This window comes from Cynara cardunculus, assembly GCF_001531365.2.
Source record: "Cynara cardunculus var. scolymus isolate 2C chromosome LG 1, CcrdV1, whole genome shotgun sequence".
In the NCBI taxonomy this organism is placed as follows: Eukaryota; Viridiplantae; Streptophyta; class Magnoliopsida; order Asterales; family Asteraceae; genus Cynara; species Cynara cardunculus.
This window is the reverse complement of record NC_037528.1, coordinates 38,429,939-38,453,067: the sequence shown is the minus strand read 5'-3', so window position 1 is coordinate 38,453,067 and position 23,129 is coordinate 38,429,939. Positions and strand designations below refer to the sequence as shown.

The 23,129-nt window shown below is 39.5% G+C and overlaps 1 protein-coding gene across 2 annotated transcripts; it reads right to left on the bottom strand.

The window, feature by feature from the left end:
• Nucleotides 1-25: 25 nt before the first annotated feature.
• On the bottom strand, nt 26-22,899 carry LOC112509548 (PH, RCC1 and FYVE domains-containing protein 1-like). Of its 2 annotated transcripts, XM_025114564.1 has the most exons (10): nt 22,581-22,895; nt 22,451-22,513; nt 19,114-19,200; nt 18,598-18,687; nt 7,879-7,959; nt 7,551-7,745; nt 5,244-7,376; nt 4,148-4,294; nt 2,515-2,888; nt 26-576 (listed from the first exon to the last, which is right to left on the bottom strand). In XM_025114564.1, the coding sequence occupies exons 2-10, from the start codon at nt 22,502-22,504 to the stop codon at nt 444-446; spliced, it is 3,294 nt and encodes a 1,097-aa protein (XP_024970332.1). In that variant the 5' UTR covers nt 22,505-22,513; nt 22,581-22,895; the 3' UTR covers nt 26-443. The 2 variants fall into 2 exon arrangements, with proteins under 2 accessions (XP_024970332.1, XP_024970323.1); XM_025114555.1 differs by having other exon boundaries at nt 22,451-22,899.
• Between the last annotated feature and the right edge of the window lie 230 nt (nt 22,900-23,129).

Genomic DNA, 23,129 nt, shown 5'->3' with positions numbered 1-23,129 from the left:
CAAGTCTAAAAGTTGACCTGCTTGCTAGCTTCAAATGTAGCAAACATCAATCAGAATCTGATGCTGCTAACAAACTACATTCAACCAAAAGGATTTAGAAAGAGAATACATATAAGGCAAACTATGTTGTACTTGGATTATGAATATACATGCATGGTATATCGGCTTTGAAGACAAGCCAAATCTAATGACCCCCATTTTCCTCGTCCTCAAGCCCTTCGAAACAAGGCATTAAGGGGGAAAATATAAGCGCAAAACGAGTTGATGCAAAATATGAAGAAAGAAAAGAGAAGGCACAAACAAAGCTCTCTGTAATGCCGTTGCTTGTGTTAAGAAACCTTTGCTTCCATTGCAACCTCTTGATGCCAATCAATATGACCACCATTTCTTTATGCAGAGGAGAGAATTAGGAAAATTCATTTACATATGATTGTTCCTAGATGTCAATGTGCTAAGTCTTCATTTCCGATGCCTATGCTTGACTTATCAATCATTCGCACATTATACTGTTCATAAACTCTTGTTCGGTTCTCTGCCCACCACTGTTCTGCTTGCTTCTCACTGAATCGCTTCCGGCTGCATTCAATCAATTCAGCCCATGTTAAATATACCAAACCAAATTAAACGATTCCAATATATCCCATCCAGAGGTGGGGCCCAGGGGTGTACACGGACCTAGCCTCTACCCCACAGAGAGGAGCAGAATTTCATGGTTCCTTTTGAAAGATTGTGTGTATATTAAGATAACACAGTAAGTGTGTTGATTTAGGTCTACTTGGGAACTCTTCCCGAATTCAATGGTTTTAAGAAACTCCATCGCCACATTAGTTTGCCTCTGGACAGTTTGTGTAGCCATAAATCCTATTGTATTAATTGGAAACTTCGGACTTTGTATGCCATCCCATTGTAAATAATAGATCTTGCCATAGATCCATCATGGTCTTGAAATCATATAATAAAGGAAACAACCACCCCATCAGTGGCGGACCTATTAGGGATCTGCTCCCGTGCACCCGCTCACTAGATCATCACAAGAAAACAAATTGAGACGTGACAAGTGCGCACCCGCTTAATTATGAGTGTGCCCTTAAATATAGGAAAACCAAAGTTATAACAAGAATGCCAAGTTGGCGAGTTGGCTGTTGCAACCCAGATAAAGGTTCCTCTTCTAAGAGGCGCAGGTTCGAGTTTAACGTGTAGCAAATGTTTGAATTTTTTTTCTTTTAAATGGTTCATGTTATGAAATTTTAAAAAATAGAAGGTGTTCTCAAATATTTTAAAACTTAAGAGACTAAACCAAATTTTTAATAAAACTTATCTAGACAATAGGTTTTTGTTCCCACTTCTATTCTTCAATCACCACCCATGAGGAGTCATCCATCCTCTCATCTGAATTGTATTTTCAAAGCATATTATCTATTACAGTTTATTTATTTGTCCTAAATTGCTTCAATTTCATTATTAATTTGCCTTATTTGCCCTAAATTCCAGGCTTGCTCTAAAATGATTTTATTTCATTATTTATTTGTCCTAAATTCTAGATTTGCACTAAATCTGAGTTGCACTAAATCTTTTTAGTCATTTTTTATTTGCTCAAACCCTAGAGTTGATTTAATTTGGTTAGTTGATTTTATATTGTAAAACATCATATTTAATAATAGAAGTCCTAGATGCATATGAAGACAAAATTGGAAATCTAGAAAAAGAAAGATAGGACAACCAAATCAAATCCTAGAAATTAGAAAATTTTAGGAAATCAACAAAAAAACCAAAAAGTCCCTTGTAGTGATGGAATTCAGCAAAAAACATGTCGAACATAAAACATAGTCTTGCATCTAGCTCAAAAGGTCAAGGTCGATTTCATTTGGAAAAATGTATTATATTCCCCAAATTGACACAGTTAGCTTTTTACCGGGTCGAATCATGTTGACTCCCCCCCCTCCCTGGCGTCAACCACAATTTTACGATTTTAAATGTGCCCGACTCATTCCTGGGACCGCAACTGACCCCAGTTGTCATCTTTATATATGGTTTACTTGTAAGTATTACTGGTACGCTTTTATGGTTGATTTAGATCTATTTGGTTCAATCTAATACCTATTGAAGTCTGTTTAAGTTAATTGTGTTCTTGTATAAAGCATTTTGTACATTAGTTTGTCTTGGACCAGATCTAGGCCGTTCTTAAGATTTTGGGTAGCCATAAATCCTATTGTATTAATTGGAATATGTGGATTTTGTATACGGTCCCATCGTAAATAATGGATCTTGTCATAGATCCATTGTAGTCCTGAAATTATATAATAATGGAAACTGCAACCCCAGTTGCCATCTTTATATCTGGTTTAGTTGTAAATTTTACAGGGAGACGTGTTGATTTAGACCTAGTTAGTATCAATTGGTTCGATTTAGGTCAAGTTAATACCTATTGAAGTCTGTTTATGTTTATTGTGTTCTTGTGTAAAGCATTTTGTACAGAATAAGTAATAGGAAATGGACAGCTGAAAATAGCAATACCTAAAGCGAACTCGTTTGAGATCTTTGGCGCCTCCAGGTAAGGGTGTGAGGGTAATATATACGCCAGGCTCGTCCTGCTCAACCCATTCATCATCACCCTGAGATTCACCGTCTTTGCTTCTGCTACTGTTTCTTGCCGCTGCTTCTGCTTTGTTGTGGCCTGAACTTCGATTAGTGATGGCATTGGATTTTAACTGGCTGTTTGAACCATTGGAATCTGATTCTTCGTATGGTACTAATTGACCATTGGGCCGATCAATTAGAGCATTTGGTAAAATGTCACTGGAAGAAAGATTGGATCCAAAGGAAGTAAAGGAAGGAGATTTGATGTTCCTGGCAGCTCCCACAGGCAACCTTTCCGCCATGTCTTTCAGCTATTATTAGATACAAAAATAGAGGATAAGGATATCATCAGCAAGAAAATGTAAGTTATTTTAGAATACATATCTATGTTTGGAAGTTGGAACAATACTTCTATCAAAAAAAATATCTAAAATAAGTATATTTGATAGGGCAAGAAGCTCTACAATATAAATACTAGTGCATGTTCGTTCTCCTGAACCCCATCTCCTGGAATAAGGCTAATTCAATAAATTGAATACGTGAAGAAACTTCTATCCTCCAATTCACACCAGCTTTCATGTTTACCATCTCCAATCACATCTGCCCCCTCTTCTATCCCGAATCCATCAAGTCATTTACAATTTATCTGGCATTCTTCACCATTCCCACAATATAAGTGAAATTAGTTGTGTATCCAGAAGGGACAACCTATGCCGGGTCTGACCAGTGTAGCAACTAGGGCATGCTTAATAGCCAAGACCCTCAAATCAGAGATCCAGTAAAAATAATTTTGTAACATCACAAGTTAACAGGTATAACAGTGCCATGCATGACAGACAGAAGAAAAAAAAAAGCAATGTCATCTTTAGCTGACTAATAGGTAAAGGAAACTGCAGCCTTATAGAGATGGTTCTCCTTGTGATAAGACTGACATGAACACTAAGATTAGTGATTCCTTGCTGGAAAAATCAAAAGCAAGATATTTTAAAGAATAATTTAACACCCGTTTATGACTAAGAGATGAACCCTATAATGCAAAATAGCTACGTGTAATAAAAAAAACCTAAGTATTGGAGACGGAAAAAAAAGTTGTTCCCTCCATCCCACAAGAGTTGCAACAATTTCCTTTGAGTTGTCCCAAGAAAATAGAAGAATTCCTGTTCTAGTAGGTTCTCAATCCAAAATAGCTTTTTGTCCATAATCATTACTTGATATTGATAACTTCGAAGTTGGTCCAGAAGTTCCTCTTCTTTTTGTCCTTATTGAATGTTCTTTTTATATTCCACCAATAGTCCAAACATTTTATAGTTAAACCATGTGTCAAACCAAATGTTGCATTTTTCCATGATGAAGAAAATATAGTCTTCACATGCAAAAAGAAAAACAATTTAAATAGATGACACTTTGAGGAAATAATTATGCAGGGTTTACTACTTGTAGAAAGGGCTCAAAGGTGAAAAGCAATTCATTTTTGACATTGCGCATCACAAAACGGTCTAAATTTATCAATTAGACAGAAAAACAGTGTCACAACCCATAAAAAACTTAATTATCTTAAAACTAATCTTACTTGGGCAGTAAGTGATTTAATCACTTCTTTTGCTGCTTTGCATTTTGAGCTCTCTTCCCCTGCGATAGCCATTGCCTCCTTCAGCTGTTTAGAAGTTCTTTCTAGCTCAATCTCTTGAAGTTGTGCTTTACGAGTAAGATTTTCTACCTGAGATTACCATTTTGCAATTAATAAAGATATCCTCAAGGAAGTCTAGTGACAACAGATCATTGTACTACAGATACACTTGTGATTTTATTATATTGAGTTAAAGTACTGAAGGTATTTTATGCCGACCAACTGCTTTGCATGCACAATGAAGTCATCAACTAAAATTATATGAACATCATGCAATGCTAATTAGTTTTGCTAATAAACACTAGTTTTCTATCAGATGCACAAAAGTAGTACCCTCCATCCCATGCAAACCTATAACTACTGCCTCTATAGTCTGATAAAAGGGTTTGACTATCAGCTGGAATACTAAAATACCCTTCAATACAAAAAAAGGCCGATACTTGTGGACCAAAAACAATACAATCAACATTTGCAACATGAGAATGGAAAAATAGGTAAATTTAGCTTTAAAACTTTCCAAAAAAAGGGAAATGTTGCAGTTAATGGTCATCACCTCCAAATGGAAATTATTAACATTTATCATGGGAAAGGGGGGTATCACTTTAAACCTTGAACCACACATGGCTTCTTGTGAAAATAGACAAAAGTTAATTGAAGCAGTTATTACATTTATGAATACATTGGTCATTATAAACTGCACTTACGATGTTAAACTTGCAGCAGATTCTGACCTGTCAACTACCCATCCCAAGTGCAGATAACAAAGATGTTAATAAGAATATAAATCAAGAAGAATGTGTCATGAACCAGACTAAATACTTTCACAAGATAAACGTTTCAGTAAAGCCAAAGATTCGGTTCATATGTCATACTATCCCAAAAGTATTTTCCTTTCTCATATTTATTTACACATTTTTTTGTCTTCCCTTATGCTTAAAATGCCCATTTCTATGGCTTCTTGTAATTCGTCATAAAACAAAGGATCATATGCAAATCAATAAGATAGCATACCAATGTGATGCAAGAACATATTATATACCTGGGCTCTTAGATTTGCAACTTCTTGGCTGATGCTATCATTTGTCCTTTTAGCATCATCCATTATGATCTTTGGTGAAGATAGTCCACCCAAGGTTGGGATTGGTGTGGTTGAACGAGGAGGACTTGGCCGTCTCGATATTGGAGATGTTGCTCGAGATACAATTCGTGAACCAGGAACTGAAGCAGAGAAGAACTTTTTGGAAGATTCAAATACTGGGTTAAGAGACTTAGAGATGTTAAGAGCTCCCCATTGAGAGCTTCCATTAGGTATAGGTGACACACGGCTGCTATTAAACTCTAATTTCTTATTGCGCTTTGAAGTACGGTTTTCAACTGGTTTCAAGGATTCCATTGATGAAAACCTAGCAAGACGAGGACGAAAGCTCGGATCCAACTTATCATCTTTCTCATTTACCTCATTCAGACCCTGATTCACACTTCCTCTTCTACTCACAGAAGAGTGTGATGAGGCATCAGTGTCAATAGCTTTCTTCAATTTATTAACACAGTTATCACAGACGCGATAAGGTTTGTTTGGGTTCAAAGCCATAGAGGCCCTTAATGACTTCTTGCTACTGCATGAATGACAGAATACAAGTCCACAATTATAACAATTATGACGTTTTCTTTTGAAATTGAATGGTAGGTGGCAGCCAGAACACATAGACTGATCAGTCCCTGAGACCCACTTATGAAGGCATATAGCTGCAGTAAAATTAGTACCACAGGCTATACTTTTAACTTGCTTGTCTTTTAAGGCTTCTACTAGGGTGGGAGAATTTCTATCATCTATGTCTCCATGACCAAGTCGGCCATTAGCGCCCTTACCCCAAGTATAAACTTCTGTCCTTGAAGTTAAAACTGCAACATGATAAGCACCACAAGCTATCTCCTCAACAAAACTCTTTGAGAGCTTGCCTTCAACACGAGCAGGGAGTTTTCCGTCAGCTTGAGGATTTCCAAGTTGACCATAAACATGACTCCCCATTGTGTAGACATGACCTGAAGTTGTAAGTGCTACTGTCATGCTATGTCCACATGCAACTTGACAAAAGTTGGGATCAACAAGTGCAGCAACACAAGTAGGTACTAACTTAGTTTCCTTGTCACCATGCCCAAGTCTACCCTTATCGCCATCTCCCCATGTAAATAGTTTTCCTGAAGAACAATTACTAGAACTTGAATTCCCAACCATAACTTCTACAACTGCAGCAGTATGCCAGACACCACAAGCAGATCTAACAGTTCGAAGTCCCTTGAGAGATTCGACTTCCCTAGGCTTTGAAACACTTTTCCGATCTCCATGGCCCAAAACACCAAATGTTCCATCACCAAAAGTAAATAGTTGCCCAGCAGAGGTCACCACAGCAGTATGCCAGGGTCCACAAGAGATGAAAGAAACATGGATACCCTCTAATGGGCCATTTACTCTTTTTGGGACCCAATGGCTTACTTCATTCCCATGCCCAAGAATCCCAAAATGCCCATCACCCCATGTGTACAGATCACCAGAGAGTGTTACAGCACATGTATGATGCTCGCCACATGCCACAAGCTCAATGTTTGTATTGCTGAGGCCATCAATAAGCTTCGGGTGCAAAACATCTGAATCTACGCCATGCCCGAGTCTCCCCCCTGATTCCTCACCCCAAGAGAAGATCTCGCCTTGCTTGGTTACTAATGCAGCATGCCTTCCACCACAAGCAATATTCTGAACATCAAGAACTACTGCAGATTCTAAGGCTTTTGGCAATAAAGAATCCATCTTAACACCAACTGAACTCCCCACTCTGTGAGGTCCACCACTAACATCACCATCTCCAGTGATTTCCCCCCAAAGAAAAACATCTCCCAAGGTATCCCCATCATCATGACCAGAACCTTGACTTGAAGAGCTAACAGCACTTGATAAGCTTACTCTAAAGGCATCTACCCCAATTACCCTCGTGTGGCCATGGATGCTATCAGAGCCTCGAGATGACAATGAATGGACAGAACCACTGGCAGAATCTGAAGCGAAAAAACCCTTGGGCGGAACCTTATAGAAGTTCACTTCTGAAAATGTCTTGTCTGGAGCATTTTTTGGAGGGCTTCCATATGGACTATGAAGGGGCAGCTGATCACCTGTGTCCTGAATAGACAAATATAACATGGTATTTACCTATTTATTTGAAAGTAATTATGAGATACATAGACATCTACATGGAAATGTACACACAGCAATACATATGATGGGACACACACAAGTGTGTGAACATTTAGATGTGTCTCTTTATGTACATCAAGTTAATCAGAGATGCTGTACCTTCTGTGAGCTATCACCACTACCAAATGGAGAGTGTAATGGCGAGCTTCTGCGTGTATAGGTCCTGGGACTATTAGCTTCGGATGGGATTCCATCACTCCTTGATTCTGTTCTCCATTTTCTCTGATTGCCTCGTGATATTAGTGCCTTAAGACCACTAAACCATACATCGGCTTCATCCTTATCCTTGCAGATCTAGAAAAGTGAACAATTAAGCCACCAAATACAAGAAGATCAGTAGAATCACCAAAACCTCTTCCTATTTGGCAGATAATAGTACAATCATGTCAAAAATCAATTGCCCCAAAAAAGTGGATGAAACTCTTACCAAATCCAAAGACCTGTCATTATATATTAGTGAGAATGATTGATACTCCTTCTCAGGCCGTGGATACCTTTGAAAGATCGGCTAGACAATAGAAAAAGCCAATCAAAATAAAATGTTAGTCCATGAAATGAAAAGGTACACAGCTGTGTGACATTTTACTTCCAAGTAAGACAACAGCTTTTATATCCTAAGCAAAATTGTGTGTGTTGTATAAAGGTCTTATGAGAAAAAACATAAAGAAAAACCAAATTCTCTATCTGAACATGAACAATAGTTGTATATTCATACATATTATATTATTGTATTTTCCTTGACGAAAGCTACTTAAGTGTTTACTTATATGTATTCTGAAGATCTTCACCAAGACCCTACTTCATCTCATCAAGTGTAAAGCAACAGAAATGACTTATCACATTCAGTGATTTCTAGCAACCACAGCTAATAAAACGCACATTCAGTGTAACAGCTGAATTTGGCTACTATTTACCCTTTTAAGTTTTTGATATGATCTGCAATGCTGCTATAGAAGATTCTATTATATTGATATTCAATGATGTGAAGCGAAATGGCAAAGTCCATAAATAGGTTTACCAGCATATCTGCATTTTTCCTTAAATTGAAGAACAGGTATATTAAGGGTGGGGTAGGTTCAGACAAAGAAAGATCAATAGGAGATAAACCGGAGGTTGGAATATCTAAATGAAAAACTAGAATCTCACTAGAGCCAGAAGCAGGTAAGTGGTGTCAAGGACTGTACTGATGTGTATTTACCTCCTGCAGTATACCTTAAGAAACAAGTAGATTGAATCACCACAGTAGGAAGGTCAAAATAAGCAGAAATAACCTCAACCATTCACTCTGGATACTCAAGGCCATGGTCATCATGACTAGGAGGCTGAATAGGAAAAAAAGCCATAATCTAAGAAAACAACATCAATGTAGATAGAAAAAATATTCTAAATCGGAATTGTAACACCAATAGCGCTTTTGAAACATAGAATAGAGAACACATATTCAACAGTTTGCCCCAACATTTGGCCAAACCAGAATCAAAATCATCTACATAACATATATGACTAAAGATTTAATGAAACATATAAATTGTAATAAACAAGATATTTAAGGTATTTTCCTTTTTAAGAAATACATGACATATAGTTTACCATACTATTAGCAACCAGAACTGCATCCCCAAAACCAATGAGAAAACCACAAGGGTTGTGTCATAGTGATTGAGGCCCTGGGAGGTGTGGTGGATATCCCATTGATATACCTGGACGATATGGTCAAGTTTACCAGAGAAGACAATTAAGGCAATAAGGTTAAGAATGGAAGATAATCTCCTAATTTAAGCATTTCGGTTATTTCTTTTATGGGCATAATAATTTCTTCTTTTTTAGAGGTTTCCTTTTTGGTTTAGGTTTCCTTGTTAGCGGAACTCTATAAATATGGTGCTCCATTGTTTCTTGTACATTCATTCAATCAATTAAGAGAGTCTTTGACTTTTGTGGAGATTACCTGTTCTCGAATTCAGGCATTTCTCGGGTCCTAACCCCAGGGTTGGATTCGGTTCGTATCAATTGGTATCAGAGCGACGATTCTGACACCAATATCGTTATTGGGTACTGTTCACGCTACACTATTCACATTACTGCTCACGACGCTAGTTCGGGTCTGCGAGATGGGTTCAAAACTCAACAACACTGATCGGATCGGCCTTTTTGAGACCGAAGTGGCTAGGGTGCGGGAGGAGGCAGAGGCCAACCATACCGAAATCGCTATGCAATTTCAGGAGATTTTGAAAGCAATCAGTGATTTGAACGGAGACCCAAGAAGGAAGAACAACAAGAAGAAGGAACCGATGAGTGATTCAGACTCTTCGGTTGATGACGATGAGTCGGTGGGGTCAAAGAAGAACAATTCGGGGGTGAAAAACAGGGACCCATTGCGTGATTGTTGCAAGATCAAGAAGCCGATCTTTGAGGGTAACGATGCGTATGGGTGGATTTATCGTATTGAACGATACTTTGAGGTGCAAGGGATCGAAGGGAAGGACCGGTTGAGAGCGGCTGCCCTGTGCATGGACGGGCCAGCACTCGCATGGTACCGTTGGGTGGAAGCAAGGTCACCTTGTCGTTCATGGAAAAGCTAAAACAAAAGCTTCTGGTTCGTTTTCAGCCATCTTATGAAGGAAGTCTTTACGAGCAGTTTCTTGCTATTCATCAGGTGGGGACGGCTCGTGACTATGTGAGCGAGTTCGAGAAGCTAGCCGGCCAGATACTTGATCTTCCAGAGCAAGTATTAGAGGGTACGTTTATCAAGGGATTGAAGCCGGACTTGAGATCGGCGGTGAGAGTGATGGAACCCGAGAGCCTCGCCAGGGCAATGAGGGCGGCTGTGATTATCGATGAGAATAAGGGTAATGTGACCCCTAAGGCACGTACCGGAGGCTTCAACCAATTCAAAGCAAGCAACACGGTAACACCGGTAGTGACAACCGGCAAGGAGGGTACCACGATTAACACTGGGCAATTTAAAAGGCTAACAGAGGCGGAGTTTGCGGATAAGCGTGCTAAGGGTCTTTGTTTTAGGTGTGACGGGAAATTTGCACCGGGACATCGATGCCCGAGCTAAACTTTGCAGGTATTGATCGTTGACGAGGAGGATACTCATAGTGAATCCGAGGAGGAGGGAGATGGTCATGCTCACTTGGATTCTGTGGAGGTGTCACTTAATTCGGTTAGCGGCTTAACCCCGCCACACACCATGAAAGTGAATGGGGATATCGGAGGAACACAGGTGACAGTGTTGATCGATAGTGGGGCCATTCACAACTTCATCTCCAATCACATAGTGGCAAGGCTAGGTATGGAAATCTCACAAACAGGTTCGGTTAAGGTACGACTGTGGAATGGTATGGTGGACCGAAGTCGAGGAATGTGTCACAAGGTGGTTCTGAACTTACCAGAGCTGCAGATAGTGGAGGATTTCTTTCCACTTGACCTTGGTGGTTCCGATTTAATTCTGGGAATCGCGTGGTTACAGAAACTGGGCGACATGACAGTTAACTGGCGGGAGCTTAGGATGCAGTTTTGGGATGGAGAAAGGCAAGTTAATATATTAGGTGACCCCAGCTTGTCAAGATCAGAGGCGTCATGCAAAACTCTTCACAAGCTGCTACAACAAGAGGTAACAAGTTTTTTGTTACATTTGAACGTTCAAGAAAATAAAACAACTTCACTCCCTCCAATACCCACGCCTGTTGAGTCCTTACTCAAGGCATTTGGTGATATTTTTGAGTTGCCAAAAGGGTTAACCCCACCCCGCAGTCATGAGCACGCTATAACTCTTCGGCCGATACCGCTCCGATTAGCGTCCGACCTTACCGCTATCCGCATATCCAGAAGGATGAAATAGAAAGATTGGTGAGAGAAATGCTGGATGCGGGTGTGATTCAACCAAGTACCAGCCCATTCTCAAGTCCCGTTCTCCTGGTCAAAAAGAAAGACGGGAGTTGGAGATTTTGTGTGGACTATCGGGTCCTCAACAAAGCCACGATTCTCGATAAGTTTCCCATACCAGTAATTGACGAACTTTTAGATGAACTACACGGAGCTACCGTATTTTCTAAACTCGATCTGAGAACCGGGTACCACCAAATTAGAATGAAAACTAGCGACATTCCTAAAACAGCCTTCCGAACACATGAGGGCCATTATGAATTCCGGGTTATGCCCTTCGGGTTAACCAACGCACCGGCCACTTTCCAGTCTTTGATGAATAAGGTGTTCGGACCTTTTTTAAGACGCTTTATACTAGTGTTTTTTGATGACATTCTGATATATAGCAAAACCGAAAATGAGCATCTAGAACATCTCGAAACAGCCTTGTGTGTACTACAAGAAAACCAGTTATACGCAAACCGGAAAAAATGCACTTTTTGGCAACAACAGGTGGAGTATTTAGGACACATCGTGTCCAAAGAGGGGGTTTCGGCAGACCCGTCTAAAATCGAAGCAATGCTGCAATGGCCCGTACCAAAAACGCTTCGGGAACTTCGTGGGTTTCTCGGCTTGACGGGATATTATAGCAAGTTCGTAAAAAATTATGGCAAGATTGCATGGCCTCTCACCGATCAACTAAAAAAAGATAACTTTCATTGGAATGATGAAGCGACAAAGGCATTCCATCAACTCCAGTCCGCTATGACCCAAGTGCCTATGTTGGCTTTACCCGATTTTGACAAAGAATTCGTTGTCGAAACGGATGCATCGGGTTTTGGGTTGGGTGCTGTGTTAATGCAGGAGGGGCGACATTGTTGTACGTCGAACGGATTGTGGCACTGTAAAAATTGGATAGGTTCGATCTATGGTCATTGAGGCCTCCTAAAAAGATGGGCCATCGCACGGAAAACTATAACCGAAATCCTTTTTATCTGGCATTAACTTCCCCTTATCGCCGTGGAGGAAAAATCGGACTATTCGGGGGAGCTGGCGTGGGTAAAACGGTGACCATTTTGAAAGGATTAAGAAGCACCGAAGTAATGTGAGCCTATTAGTGAAGCAAATTCAATGAAGCAACAACTGGTACCATAGAGAAGCGGCCATAAACTAGAGAGTCAATTCTTATGGGTATGATTTACCCCCAGAGGGACTTGAACCCTCGTTGTCTCCGTGAAAGAGAGAAGTCGTTAAACCGCAACTTCTTTTTTTGAATATTTGAACGATTTTGAAACCCGAAGGTTCACAAGCGCCTGAGTATTTATTCCGCGTTAGCATTTTTCAGCTATGTTTTGGGAACCCGCGCACAACTGAAAATGGTTTATGAGAGGGAGTTGATGGCGATTGTAATGGCAATTCAAAAATGGAGACCGTACTTACTGGGTCGCAAATTTTTAGTGAAAACGGACCAACGCAGCCTTAAATACCTTCTCGAACAGTGCACAGTTACGGTTACCAAAGAACACCAGAAGTGGTTGTTTAAACTCTTAGGATACAATTTTGACATCGTGTACCATCCTGACAAGGAAAATAGTGCGGCAGATGCTCTTTCACGCAAACCAGCCGAGGCACAACTAACCGTGTTGACCGCTTCGTGGAAAGTTGACTGGAATGGGTTAAAGAGAGACATAGAGAACGATGCGGAAATTCAAAGTCTGAAACGTAAAATTGGCGAGGGTGAGTCGATTCCGGAGGGGTACACCGTTGACGGTGGGAATCTCCTGTTTAAAGGTCGGCTAGTGTTACCGAAAAATTCGGTGTGGATTCCAAGGTTGTGTCGATAGTTCCATAGCAGCGTGATTGGCGGTCACTCCAGTGTGCAAAAGACGTATCAACGGATGGCCCATGAGGTGTATTGGGTGGGCATGAAAGGCGATGTCACTAGATTTGTAGCCGAATGTGATGTATGCCAGCGACAGAAATACTCAACTATGGCGCCTAGTGGATTACTACAGCCGTTGGCCTTACCCACAACAGTATGGTCGGAATTGACCATGGATTTTATCGAGGGGTTGTCCTGCTCAGAGGGGTTCACAGTCATCTTTGTTGTGGTGGATAGGCTCAGCAAATATGCTCATTTCATTCCTCTAAAACACCCGTACACGGCACCGATGGTGGCAGCAATTTTCATCAAGGAGGTGGTCAGGTTGCACGGCGTACCTGAGTCAATTGTTTCAGACCGAGACAAGGTCTTCTTGAGTAATTTCTGGAAGGAACTATTCAGATTGTTGGGCACTACACTCAAGAGGAGTACGGCATACCACCCGTAGACGGATGGACAGACTGAGGTGGTCAACCGATGTGTTGAAACTTACTTACGTTGTTTTGTTGTAGATACACCAAAAAAATGGGTCACGTGGCTTCCCTGGGCTGAGTATTGGTACAATACGTGTTTCCATATGTCCACCAAAACAACCCCTTTTCGCGTGTTATATGGTCGTGACCCACCCCATCTGTTGCATTATGGAAGTGTGCCAACTCCAGTTAGTACGGTTGACCAATACTTACTTGAACGTGATCAAGTCTTGCAGGAGTTACGAGGTTATTTGTTCCGCGCACAACAACTGATGAAGACACGGGCTGATGAGCATAGGCGTGATGCTCAGTTTGCAGTAGGGGATTGGGCTTATTTGAAGCTGAAACCGTACCGCCAGCGTTCAGTAGCTAGACGCCGAAATGAAAAGTTGGCCCCGCGGTTTTCTTGACCTTTTGAGGTTCTGAAAAAAATTGGTAAGGTTGCATACCGTTTGAAGTTACCAGCATCCGCCCGAATCCATGATGTGTTCCACGTGTCTCAATTGAGGAAGGCCATAGGCAACCGAGTGGCGGCTCCCCAGCTACCAGCAACACTAACAGAGGAGATGGAAGTTTTACTACAGCCGGATCGGGTGGAAGGAGTTCGTGACGAAACTGGGGGGCAGGAAGTCTTGATACATAACGGACTTGCCTGCGTACGAGGCAACTTGGGAACCGTTCGAAGCTATCAACCGTCAGTTCCCTGATTTCCACCTTAAGGACAAGGTGGTAGTTTGGTGGGGAAGTAATGATATACCTGAACGATATGGTCAAGTTTACCAGAGAAGACAATTAAGGCAACAAGGTTAAGAATGGAAGATAATCTCCTAATTTAAGCATTTCGGTTATTTCTTTTATGGGCAKAATAATTTCTTCTTTTTTAGAGGTTTCCTTTTTGGTTTAGGTTTCCTTGTTAGCGGAACTCTATAAATATGGTGCTCCATTGTTTCTTGTACATTCATTCAATCAATTAAGAGTCTTTGACTTTTGTGGAGATTACCTGTTCTCGAATTCAGGCACTTCTCGGGTCCTAACCCCAGGGTTGGATTCGGTTCGTATCACCCATCTGCCCAGGGTTCGATTCCAGGCATACACACCAATCGTAGCCACTGAGTTTACCAATTAGTCTAGGCATTGCCTAGGACACCCTTCCAAAAAAACCAATGAGGAACATTATAATGAATTAACATGATATGGACCAACTCTAGAAAATCTCTATTTTTTATGTTCAACAATATCATTTTTGTTGAGGGGGTGAAACCACATGATGCTTCATGCAGCATCCTTCCGCACTCTTATAGAATTGTCGGAAACAATCTTTTGCTTTCTCATTGCACAGGGTTTTGACATAAAATCCAAGTTTGCTTGATATGCGCGAAAGCTAAAAAAATATGAATAGTATATCGAAATGGTAAAGGTAGCATGTGTCCCACTAAGTAACCAAACCTTCCAAAGTATTCTAATCCCTACAAAGTTATCACTAAAATCCAGAGCAAGGCAACTTACTACTCTTCTAGTATGAGGTTTCATGATAACATGAACAACCTCAGCAAACTTATTCCTTCAACATTGTTGAAGTTCATGAAATCTTCTTTTGCCAAAAAAAAACAAAAGAATATGAGAACCCAAATTGGACCAGAATAAAAAATTCACGTCATTGCTAAAACTCATCATCTACATTGCCAAGCACACCACCTCAGGAAATTTTGACAATGAGCAGCCCACAAAACTACACATCCACATCAAGGCAACACACCAGCAGCGTGTTAGTCATCCAAGCAACCAAATCATCTTAGCAATTAATCAGCACATCAGGTTATCAATTTAGTTCATTAATTTAGTACTTGCAAATTGACACCGACGTTAAAATGAAAGATGGAAGGGGTATCCATAAAAAAATGAAAGTAAATTAAAGCCAAAACCAAAACAAAGATGGGCAGGTTCTCGTAGAATCCATATCAGCTTCATAAAACCCACCTAGAAAAGTAAGTGATTGATGTGAGATTGGATGCTTGGGAACCGAAGAAAAAAAAAACCCTAGCACAGAAACAGAAGGGCCTGATCTATCTAGAAATGAAACAAATGGATCATAAAAACATTTCTCCACAACACAGTTCAAATCACCAGATTCAAACATGCAACTCTTGGATAGAACCCTTATTTGAACCAAAGTATCCAAAGCAACACAATGCAGTATGAGTAAAGGCTGATTCTATCAAACTTGTGATCTTGCAATCACATCGGCCGCCAAGATGGCGGAAAAGAACCATATCCACACACCAAAAGGCAATAATCCCAACTTCTCTAAAGATGAAATATTACTGAAATTTATCCAATAAAACTAGACATGACCTCAAAATAACAGTGGTCAAGGTCGGCCAGTGAGACGATGGGGGATAAGCTTCATCGTCAAGAGGGAAACAGCCCGAATCACCAGCTAAGGCCCCTAAATGACCGCTCAGTGATAAAGGAGGTAGGGGTGCAGAGACAACCAGGAGGTTTGCCTAGAAGCAGCCACCCTTGAAAGAGTGCGTAATAGCTCATTGATCGAGCGCTCTTGCACCTAAGATGAACGGGGCTAAGCGATCTGCCGAAGCTGTGGGATGTAAAAATACATCGGTAGAGGAGCGTTCCGCCTTAGAGTGAGCAGCCACCCTTGAAAGAGTGCGTAATAGCTCACTGATCGAGCGCTCTTGCACCTAAGATGAAAGGGGCTTAAGCGATCTGCCGAAGCTGTGGGATGTAAAAAAACATCGGTAGGGGAGCATTCCGCCTTAGAGTGACACACCCGCGTGAGCGGTAGTGGACGAAGCGAAAACAAGAATGTCGGCTTGAGTAACACAAACATTGGTGAGAATCCAATGACCCCGAAAACCTAAGGTAGAGAAATCAAAGCAAAGAACCTCGATAAGTTATGAGATCGCGTAGAGATCGCTTTGCTTAAGCAAAATTTCGACCCTAACTGCCTGGGTTGCACGAAATTTGCTCGCAGATAATCCCAATTTACACCCTCAATTTTGGCAGAAATCGAGAACTAGTAAACAAATGAGAAGTTGTAACGTTTTTGTATATTAAAACAGAGAATGAATGCACCATTAATAGGTAACAGTTACCCGAATTATTGGGCACTTGGAGAACGGGAACTACACTAAAGTCCAGAAGGTGATTTACCATCTGAATCCAAATCTGACCTTCTGAAGGCTCTTGCCTTCTAGATTGAGGTCTTCTAAACGAAGCCTTTTAAACTAGTCCAGAAGGTGATTTACCTTATGAATCCATGTATGGCCTCTTGAAATGTCCAGACTTGGTAATTTCAGAAAGCATATGGCTTTCTGAACCAGGCTCAAACTTGGCATTTTCAGAAAGCATGTAGCCTTCTAAACTTTGTTTCTGAATACCACTTAGTGCATACCGTTAGGTTTCGTGTGCTAGGGGCGTGGCCCCCTTGACCCCCTCCATATGGCAACATCCAGCAACCGCGGGTTCTAGCTAGCTTATGCAAGTGTACGCACTGCACGTCCTAACCTGTATTATAGGTTAACTACCAACCCTTTCATTCTCTTGTGAATCCAACTACAAAAAACTACTTGATAATTCACTAATCACCAACATAACTAAGGTGGAAAGCACTTATCATATGTGATAACAACAAAAGGTGAGACACGACATGAAATGATGGTGTAACAAGATGAGTGACGAACTTTCATCAGCAGAGAACTGTAACTGTTCAGATTATAACCCAGTCAATAGGTGCATTTTTCTTTTGCTGGGGCTAGGGATATGAAGAAAAAAGATAAATTGTACCATTGACAAATTAATCAAAAAGGCCTGATAGCCAATGGAATGAAACCTACGGAAACAGTTAAAGTAAATATTAAAAAATTACATTTGTATCACATCTCTTAACAACATTCATGACAATTTCATTATTGGTGGCGTATTAAAACTCAAGCTAAACATCACATAAAGATTACATTTAGAATATTCAAGATCATTGTCATTTATATTTGATACTTATAATACTGCTGCTATGATAGAACCCATAAATGGACATAAAATTACTTCAAATAAATAAACAACATGTAGAAGGGAAAAAAACAAAGAAGGGAAACAATTCAGTATTAGATATTCCTAGTCTTCCAAAAATTCCATTTTTTGCTACTATCTTCCTTGACCTTTCTCCCTTCTCCTCCCTGCCTCCTCTAACCCACCACCTCCTCCTCCACATATACCATGAACACCCGTTCATTCTCTGCGGCCTTGTGCTCTCTTTGATATTCACATGAGGATATACAGCTCAATGCATATGTTATCGAATTTAGATCTACTCAATGCAACCAATAATATATTGAAATAATTATGGCCTTCTGAGATGGAATGGGTGTGAGGGGATTGGTGTTGATAGAAATTTCAGAGGGGTGGCTCATTACAAGCTCCCATTTTTTCAGAGGGGTGGCTCATTACAAGCTCCCATTGTGTAAATCTTGACGGCCATGATGAATTGACCTAAGGCCTTTTCAGTTCTTCTATTTTGTACAAGAGTGTTCATAGGAGCAAGTACATGACCTCTTTAGTCTGCCTACGCCTCTGATTGTAGCCATTTTTATGAGTTGATTTTTTCCTGAAACTCAAACCCATTTGTCCAATAGATAACCCATTCCAGAATCAAAGGTCTATCTATACATAGCAAGCCATGTAAGAAGTATATCCTGTACTATTTATTATTCCTTCAAAATGGCTAACCATTGATCTCAGCTACCAATGCACCTTTCAGAAACTAATTGAGATCATGTAAGAGTTTTTTAGCACCCAGTATTATTTTCTCCTTGTAAGTCTTTAACTGAGAGGAGTTACTGAGGTTTCAAGGTAATGCTCCAGAAAACCTAGCTAAAAATAGTTATTTTCTGCAAAGGAAACAACTTACGGTTCGCTGCCCTGAAACAATTCTGGAGACATGACTAAGTTTAAGGTGCTTTTCCTCTTTCCCAGAAAACCATATGAGAACCGATTCATCCTGAAACATCAGAGGAGATCCAAGATTATTTGAGTAGCGAAGTATCAAATACTCAATTATAATAAGATTACATAATTAAGTTGAAAAAGATGCTCAGCAGTCTTTGCACAAACTTTTGGTAGCAAGCACCTAATGTGCATATTGTAAAGCCTACTTTTCACATGCACCTCTTTTCCAGATTGTTAAGCATTCATTGCAAAAAGTCAGCAAGCACCTAATGTGCATGTTGTATACACATGGCACTACTATTTCACGCCAAACTAAATCATGTGTAAACTGGGAGCTCTTCTAACAATGGAAGCCGTGATAAGAAAAATCAGAGTGGTGTTACAAGGAAAGGGGATGAAGAGTGATTTGAGGCTCTGACAAACATAACAATATTATAGGGAGGATACATAAATCAGAAGAGAATGATGTCAAACTTACATTAGCCAACCTGAAAGGACAAAATTTAGGCTTGCCTCTTCTCCCATATTTGAGAAGATAAGCCCCTTTCTTTAGAGCAGTAATGGCCTGTAGTAAATATTAGCCAAAAACCTAGATTAAACAGAATTCAGCGCATTGCTACTAGAAAGAAAGATGCTAGAACATGAATATAACCACTTCAGAAAGTAATATCATAGCATAATAGGAAATGTTTTCACTTAATTCAAAACTGGCTGCAGTTACCACCAGAACTGCAGGAAGTTCTTCTAACCTACTATTACCTGATGTCAATGCTAAGACCAGGAGAAAGTTTCACCTAGAGAAAACAAATGAAGTAAAGGACCTGTTGACTTATAATGTAGAGACTTGATTTATACGCATTTGAAAAGCCCACACATCAGAGCCTGTCATTTACAGGAAGACAACCAGAAAATTGTATATTTGATATCTTGTCCAAGTTAAATAATGTTAATATTGTTATGTTTATGGAGACATTTAAAACAAGATCATGGATATGGTGGAAGTTATTTAATCTACTATTTTCAGCCATCAATATTCACTACAGGAGATCAAAACTCTAACCGACCAAAACCAAACTAGCGAAGAATATCCATCCAGGGATAGGGTATGGGGGCATGAGATGTACTGGAGTCAAAACTCTATTGGCAACTACTCTGTAAACTAGTTTTGAGATTTAATATATTTAATGCAGCAGGGATGCTAGGTGCACCAATTTTAGCCTGCAAATTAGGGTTGACTTCCTACAGCAACGTGAGGTGAAACCTTTTTAAAGCTTTATGAAGTTTACTGATTCATTTTGATGGCTTCCAGAAGTCAATGGTGAATCATTTGGTTTTTGGTTGAGTGGTGACGATGATGGAGTTTCTAATGTATCAGGCTTCAGCACTATTTTCAGGGTGATTAAAGAGCGTATATAACATCATGCAAGAATTGTATGATTTTTCCATGATGTCATGAAATTCAAATTTGAAGGATATGAGATTGTCATTGTAAGTTCGCTTTACCTTATCTGGTTGTTAAATATAGTTCATTACTTTTGAATTTGGGGTTAAGTACATATATTGCTCCATATTATTTTTTATAATGCATTTGCTTATTTTTTAAGAAACTTGGAAGGCATCTACACCAAACCCGCCACATTAAGTTTTTTATTTATTATAAATAAAGGCAAAGAACGTGCAGTCATGAGTATTTATTTTAGTTTGCAGATAATTCAAGATTATAGATAGATAAAGCTTGTAAATGGCATTCCCTCAGTTAAGGTACTCGTACATATGGCATACACCTTGAGGGGTGAAACCACTACAAACACCATCTGATATCTTCTGAAGCATAAATGTGGACATAGGTTCCATGTAATGATGATTAACAATGCTCATGCACCTCACAAGAAAATGTAGGGACGTTATAGATCATTGCTATAACATTTTCTTTCTTTTGGCTATTTCCTGATAAACATGGTACCATTTACCAATAACTGTACCTCATTTCAGATGAAACTCGTGGTTACTATGGTGGTTTTGATCAATGTGAACAAGAATAGGTTTAATAAGTCTATCTAAAACTTAGCATGACCAATAATGAAAGTAGGACGGTTAATTATGGCAGAGTACTACAAACATAATTGCCGGTAGTGCTCCAGAAAAGGCATACCATCTGCCTGTCTATATATCCTATATTTCAGTTACAGACTATCCGTTTACATATTCGATTTTTTTCTCTCCATGGTCTACACATTTAACCTTCAAACTTATTACTGTAACTAGATTCACACTTTCATTGCATACCAATTTCTGTAGCTTAAGTTAGGAGTACTGCCATCGGCATATCCAGGACACCACAATTTATGTTAAAACCTCTTTGGTACTTCCAGAGCTTTTAGTTCAAGTTATCATGGCTGATATTTGATGGCTTGCCTAAAAATACCTTTTGTGGTACATTTGGGTCATTTCAATAGACATACAAGTAACAAAGGAATTTCCTTTTGAAGCAAATGGTAGATGGGAAGTGGATACAGGAGTTTCAATAAGTCACTCTCAGATGTTTAGAATTTCAGAGGTCAGGCCACTCTTACATCTTTCAGGATTGAATATATTTGTAAAGCATACATATGGCTTTCATACATACAATTACACAACAGGAGCATAAATGTTAAAAAAACGTACTAATTATGCAATTTTCACTTACGTTAGTTGTCACTCGGACTTCAAATTCTATTTGTAGTTAGGTCACAATAATTTACTGAATGCAAGACTGGAGGATGTGGGACAGGGAAGGATGAGAAATTAGAGGCCTCTATATTCATATGTAAGAATTAACAACTTGAAACTGACTTTTAACACTAGAATTTGTAAGAAAATCCCAACTGAATGCAACAAATTAACAACCAGCAAAAGTTATGGCTAGAAATAAATAGTCTCAGATTAGAAGGCATGTGGTCAACACTTGGCATGGTCAACATGATGAATTTTGTTGCATGAGATATGCACTTCAAACACGGAACAAGAATCCAGGAATACGCCCAAAACTCAGCACTCAAACTCTAACCTATCTTCACTGCCTTTACAGACCTAATAAAAACAAAGATCCTCCTCTATTATAAGATATATCTTTAACAGCAACCTAGATTGCTAGAGCACAACAAAGCCCAAGCAACACCCTTCTCACCTCCATAAGATATTGGTGAAAAGGCAGTGTGCATTTGTAGCAAAGACCAGAATTATTCCAATAAACATAATGGTGTAGTCACCACAGGCAACATCTAAATTGGAATAAAATAAAATAGATTAAATAGACATTTGAGGGCAAGCTCAACGAAAATTTAGGCAATTCATCATTCAATTGATAGACCTGCCATGTCATGCCCATTTGTTGTCAAACACAGGGATGTGAAACGTGTAAAAAACACCAAATTCACTAGAAAAAGCATAAACCCACAAATTATCTGCTTAAACTCACTGCATTATGCTAGTATTTCCAAACATGGTCAAATCATAAAATACACATTGTTTAAGTTCTGAATACAAACTTTGGGAATCACTTTGTCTTAGATGTTTGCAAGTTGTCTATGTTTAGATAGCAGAAGGCAGAAGCACAAATTACATACCAAATCAAACTGCATCATGGTTATATCTTCCAACATGCACGGATTGTCAAATCAGTAAATCACAATAGTCTAACTTGGCATAAAGACCTAGAAACGCATACAGTAAGTGATCTGTTTGCGCTTTGTCTACGTTAATGCGGCCGGTTAGTGAACACTCGTTAAAACCCTACCAAAATAGAGAAAAACTCTAAAAATTTCCACTTAATTTACCTGCTCAATGTCCCTTTCAACTTGCCCACCTGTCCGACTAGCATCTGAAGTCATCCTCGGAGTCTGCAACAACATCATCTGAGACTACACAACCCAAACCTAACTACCAGTTTCAACAATAACAATCAACCTCATCCTTGTCTTTGATTAAACGAAACCCATTCCCTCATTCATCAAATTCATCGCAACCCTTTAATATATTCACAAAATACCCGCACCGAAGATTGAAATCCAATTAATCGCAGCAAACTAACAACAGGTCTGCTGAAATTTGAATCAGTCTTGAGTTAATTTGCGACAGATTCGATGACAATGAGAGAGAAAGTTGCGTAATTTGACGGCTGGTGGAAGTCTAGGTGTTTGAAAGCTTCAGATCAGGCTGAGAAAGGTGGAGTAAATGGCTGATTGATATTGTAATCAGCTGTGCAGGAAGAGAGAGAGAGAGAGAGAGAGAGAGAGAGAGAGAGAGAGAGGGCTTTAACTACGGGTATTCAGGGGAAAGAGTTCGTTGGGTTGGGGGTGCTAAAAAGCTTCGAGTAGAGTAGTATCTGAGCAAGAATCAAATTCTATCAAAATTATAAAACCGCATAAATACCAGTAAATTTATATCCATTTATACACCCACTTTTTTATAAATTAAATATTAATAATAATAAATAATAATAACTTTTAGTATTCA